At 33.3% G+C, this 5,829-nt stretch overlaps 1 protein-coding gene and 1 pseudogene across 1 annotated transcript; one reads left to right on the top strand and one right to left on the bottom strand.

Moving 5' to 3' along the window:
- Positions 1-1,600: 1,600 nt before the first annotated feature.
- On the bottom strand, positions 1,601-2,488 carry LOC110302236 (olfactory receptor 7E178-like). The gene has a single exon (XM_021173072.2). It carries the CDS (start codon positions 2,486-2,488, stop codon positions 1,601-1,603), a length of 888 nt encoding a protein of 295 aa, XP_021028731.2.
- Positions 2,489-4,907: 2,419 nt separating this feature from the next.
- On the top strand, positions 4,908-5,005 carry LOC115031976 (U6 spliceosomal RNA; annotated as a pseudogene).
- The last annotated feature ends 824 nt before the right edge of the window (positions 5,006-5,829 follow it).

The following is a 5,829-nucleotide window of genomic DNA, read 5'->3' as shown; positions in this document are numbered from 1 at the left end:
GTTGAGGAAAGTGAGCATAATTGTTCAGCATTAAATGGAATATTTTTATTAATATATATCACCTGACAAAGCTGGGAGAACATTTTAGAAGATGATATGGAAGTAATGAAAGAGTTGGAAGATATGGAAACTACTGTGAAATGCTGTTTTCTGACATAGCATGGCATGGCCATCACACCCACGAAGTCATAGCAGCCGTTGGTACCTGCACAAGACCTAAAAACATACTAGGGCAGCCAAAATTGCATCATATGCATAGGAGGTAGTCACAAATCCCTACCACTGACTGTGGAGATATTGGCAGTTCTTAGCTGTCCAGAGCATGAGAATCATGAGACTTTGGAGACCTGACTACTAGTATCTTTTCCATGTTCCAGCTGATGAACTACCCTACACATTATATGGGCAGCACTAATGGGACTAAGAGTTATTTAAATAAAATAAGGTAATAAACTTCATATGTTGATATTTTAGGGACTGTCTGGGAAGATTTTGAGGCAGAAAATGAAGGTTACAGAAGGTGGATATAATCACATTTTATTCTATGCATGCTTGAAATATGCATTTAGAAAAAATGTTTTTGGTGGTGCTCATTGGGTGGATGTGTTGCAGTGTCATTGGCAATAGAATCAAAAATTTTCAAAAGGTTTCCTAAGTAGGCAGATACATACATCTAAATAAGAATCTCTGATTATGAGATACAGCCACCAGTATTTTGAAATTAATTTATTTTAAAAATATTATTCAATTATACATTACATGACAAGTATCATACTTATGTCCCCTTATGTTTTCTTGTTCCATCCTATTACTCTTCATTGTCCAACCAGAGATATTTGTTTGTACTTTCTGTTATAAAATCACATTTACATAAAATCATCTATGTGTCTGTATAAAATATAGGAATCATGAATGAGAAGAAACAATTATTTGTCATTTTGAAACTGGCATTATTCACTAAATATTATTATCTCTAGCTGGATCCATTTTTTCCCTGCAAATGATACAATCTTATTCATCATGTCTGAAGAACATTTCATTGTATAAAAAGAATTTGCACATTTTCTTTATCCAATTCTCTATTTTTGAAAATATAGGTGCTTCTAAAATTTAGCTTTTGTGAGTAAAGCTGCAATAAAATTGATGGGAAATTGTTTCCATGACATGTTAAATTGTAGTTCTTTGCATAAGTATCCAGGAATTATAGAGATGGACCATAAAGAAAATCAACTTTTAGTTTTCCTGGGGAAGGTCCATATCTTCAATAGTTACAGGAGTAGTTTAAATTCCCATGGTGATGTATAAATGTTCTCTTTTGTGCATATCTCTATTATAGTTTGTATTTGTTTCCATGATCCCTGACAATGTGGTTGAGATGAAATGGAGTATTGTTTTATCTGAGGGATGGTGAAGTTGAATGTTATTTATTAATTCATCAGCAGGTATTCTCATTCAATTTAATTAAAGACAAACTAAAGGAATATGCATTTAGGTATTAGTGGAGTGGAATGAAAGCCACAATAACAAAGAAGTTATAATTTTATGGATAAATTGTTGGGTTAAGAACTCAAACTCAAAAATGATAGAAGGTGTTATAAAATTACATTGCTCTTCTCTGCAGCTGCCAAAGAGCAGTTTTAATGTCCCTGTTCCTCAGGCTGTAGATGAAGGGATTAAGCATAGGTGTGACCACTGTGTACATCAGTGAAGCAACTGCACAGTTTTTAGGGGAATTCGATGCAGTTGAACCAATGTATACTCCAATGGATGTTCCATAAAATAAGCAAACAACTGACAGGTGAGACCCACAGGTGGAAAAGGCTTTATACTTTCCATCTGTTGATGGAATTCTCAGGATGGAAGAAATAATTTTATAGTATGAGAAAATAATTCCTGTGGTTGAAAATAAACCAAAAAAGACACCAATAAAATGTATAACTATGTTTTTGGTGAACATTTCAGAACAGTTATGATTAAGAAGTTGTGAAGGGTCACAAAAGAAGTTAGAGATTTCCATGTCATTGAAATATGTAAATTGCAGTACAATCAAATTGTGCACCTGAGAGTCCACAAGACTGGCCAAAACAGATGCTAAAAGTAAGAATGCACAGAGGTTAGGATTCATAATGATTTTGTAATGCAGGGGGTGACAGATGGCTACAAACCTATCATAGGCCATTACAGTCAGAAGCATACTATCCATACATCCAAAAACTATAAACATGGACATCTGTGTTAGGCAGCTCACATAGGAGATGACTCTGCTTTGAGTTCCAATGTCCCAAATCATCCTTGGGACTATAGTGGAGATCAAACAAATGTCAGACCAAGAAAGGTTGGAGAGAAAGAAATACATGGGGGTATGGAGGTGGAAGTCAGAGCACACGGCCAGAATGATGAGCAGGTTTCCAAGCACCGTGACCATGTAGAAGGATAAAAACAGCACAAGTAGGAAAGGCTGTAGTTCTACATTCTCTGAGAGGCTCATGAGATGGAACTGTGAGACAACTGGTAGATTTTGTGTTTCTGTATTGTTTGGACACCTTTGGAGAAAACAAAATTTATTGGAAAAGTATATGACATAATGTGTAATTATACTATGTTTTCAAAAGTAAAAGAAATAATTAAAAACGGAAAACAATTTATCTTTTAAGTCCAACTTATTACAAGTAAAATGTTCTCACTTCAGGTCCATAGCTTCCAGCATCAGGACAAGACCAATCATCTATAATTCTACATATTTGTTTCCATGTTGTAATCTCTTTTTATATAAGTATACTAGTAAGGAAGTAAACTTAACAGAGTGCTAAAACCCAGAACAGGAGAAATCAGATGTTTAGGATCATAACAAAAATAAAGCAGTTTTTTTTGATGACACTGAGAAGGAAATAATATCTTTTCACTTTTAAAAATCATTACTATTGCAGCAAAAAACAATAAAGATAGAATATAGCATATTTTTCTCAAGTCATAGGTAGCTACTTTATGAAAACACCAATTCTCTAAACTCTATTATTTTGTATCATAATTTACTGTGGTTCTTTTAGATAGTGAACATAAGTGTTAGAAGGGAACACTTCAACATTTTCTAGTAGATTAAGAAAACCTTCTGGGGGAAATCACCATCCCTGACTTCAAACTGTATTACCAGACAATAGTGATAAAGACCACATGGTATTTGTGGGGAACAGGAGAGAAACCCAGAGGACATGAGAATGAATGGAAATATGCAGCTTCTGGGGGTGGTAGGAGAGGACCTTCTTGCAGGTAAGGGGGAGGAGTAATGGGATGAAGAACTGTGGGAGGGAGGACTGAGAGGGAGGAGCAATGACTGGAATATAACTAAATAAAAATAAGTAATTTAAAAGAATTTACTTTAAATCTAAACTATGTGTAAGAAAAAAGAAATGAATGAGTTATAGATTCATCAAATCACTAAAATGAAGCCCAGAAGAATTAATCAAACTAAACATATTCATCATAAATTAGGAAGTTGAAATAACAATAAAAATATTTCTAGCTGAAACTGTCCAGGGCCAGTTTCTACCAGATGTTTATAGCAGAGAGCCAAATCTTAAATTATTTTTAAAAATATAGAAAGAAGAAACACTTCTGAACTCTTTCTATGAATCCAGTATCATCACAAAAGCAACACAAGGTAAAGGCTCACCAAAAAGGAAAACTAAAGAGCAATAAACCTGGTCAACATAGATTTAAAAATGTCCAGTAAAATACTTACAAATAGAATATCAACACACATGAAAATAGCTTATTCACCATGATCTAGAAGATTTATCTAGAAGATGCAGGGATCTTCAACACATGTGTTCAATAAGTCAGATAAATAGTTTTAAAAACAAAAATCATACTATCATCTAAATAGATGCAGAAAAATCATATGGGAATGGTTGATATATTCAGTATTACTTGTCTTAGTTAAGGTTTCCATTGCTGTGAAGATACATTATGAACAAAACAACTCTTACAGAGGAAAAAATTTAACTGGGGCTGCTTACAGATTCTGAGGTTTAGTCCATTGTCATGGCAGGAAGCATCACAACATTCAGGAAGAAGTGGGACTGGAGAAGTTGAAAGTTCTACATGTAGTTCCAAAGGCAGACAGCAGAAGACTAGCTTTCAGGCAGCTAGAAGGGTCTCAAAGTCCATACTAAAGTGACACATTTTCTCCACCAAGGCCATACCTACTCCAACAAGGCCACATCTCCTAATAATGCCACTTCTTGAACCAAGCATATTCAAGTCACCACATTACTCCATTAAAGAAAAGGTTTTTTTTTTTTTTTCTCTCCTAGAAGCTATCAATTACAGATAGTTTCTTTTTCCATAATGAGACTTTGTGCCCACTTTTCCATTTTCTGTGCAGGGAGTTTATCTGTTTTAAACTTATTCAAGGTTTTGTGTATGCAGAACTTTTAGAACACAATTTTGATTTTAAGTTGCAGAGACTATTGTTGACCACTATAATTGATTTATGTATTCATATGTGACTATTTTTAAAATATATAGATGATTGTGAATTTTTTGCAATCTATTTGCAAACAATGCTTGGAAACAAGTATGCAAAATTCTTGATGTTCCTTCTTTAATGTCAGAGAAGCAAACATTAGGATATTTTTTAACATTTAAGAAGAACATATTGATATTAACTCTTCACTGCTATGAGTAATATTTATTCCTTCCAAATACAGGATAATGATTATTTAATAATGAATCTTTAAGAAATACAATTTTGTAGACTTGGAATTACCCCTACAAAATTTAGTTGTTATAATCAATATGTTGATCTACTCACTTGACTTACAACAAACAAATATTTTTGGAATTTTGGGCTATAATTTTCTGTTAACATTAAATAGTTTATTTTTAAAATAATTTTCATAATGTGATTGCTTTGGAAGCATATATACTAAGATTTGAATGATACAAAGAAAATTAGTATTGACTCTGTGTAAGGATGACATACAAATTTGTCTTCCACATTTTTAGAACAGTAATTAAAAATCATTTGTCATTAATATATCTTACCACCCATAGACTCAATTTTCTAACAAAAACACATGGGCTAACAAAATGGATGAAAAAACAGGATCCATCTTTCTGCTGCATGCAAGAAACACACCTTAGCAACAAAGATAGACATCCCATCAGAATAAAGGACTGGAAAAAGTTTTCCTAAGAAAACAGAAACAAGAAGCAAGCCATCGTAGTATCTAATAAAATAGATTTTCAACTAAAATTAATCAAAAGAGATGGGGAAGAACATTTCCTACTCATCAAAGGAAAAATCTTCCAAGATAAAGTCTTAATTGTAAATATTTTTGCAAGACCATCCATATTTATAAAAGAAACATCACTAAAGCTTAAGTCACATAGTGAACCCCACACATTAAGATTGGGAGAGTTCAACCTCCTACTCTCACCAATGGATGGGCCACACAGACAGAAACTAAGCAGAAATATAAAACTGACTGAGGTTTGAATCAAATGGATCTAAAAGATATCTACATACAATATTCCACCCAAAAAGAAAAGAATATACTTTATCCTCAAGCACCTCATGAAATCTTCTTCAATTTTGACCATATACTTGGACACAAAGCAAGTCTCAGCAGATAAAAAAAAAACCTGAAGTAACCTCCTGAATTTTATCAGAGCAACATTGATTAAGCTGTATTTCACAATAACTGAAACAACAGAAAGCCTACAATCCCATAGAAACTGAACATCTCTCTACTCAGTTACTATTGGTTGAAGGAAGAAATGAAGAAAGAAATCGAAGACCTTCTAGAATTCAATGAAAACGAATGC

This window comes from Mus caroli, unplaced genomic scaffold (genome assembly GCF_978045245.1).
Source record: "Mus caroli unplaced genomic scaffold, Mus_caroli_1 scaffold_11, whole genome shotgun sequence".
NCBI lineage: Eukaryota > Metazoa > Chordata > Mammalia > Rodentia > Muridae > Mus > Mus caroli.
The sequence above is the reverse complement of the archived record's forward strand: the minus strand, read 5'-3'. Positions and strand labels throughout refer to the sequence as shown.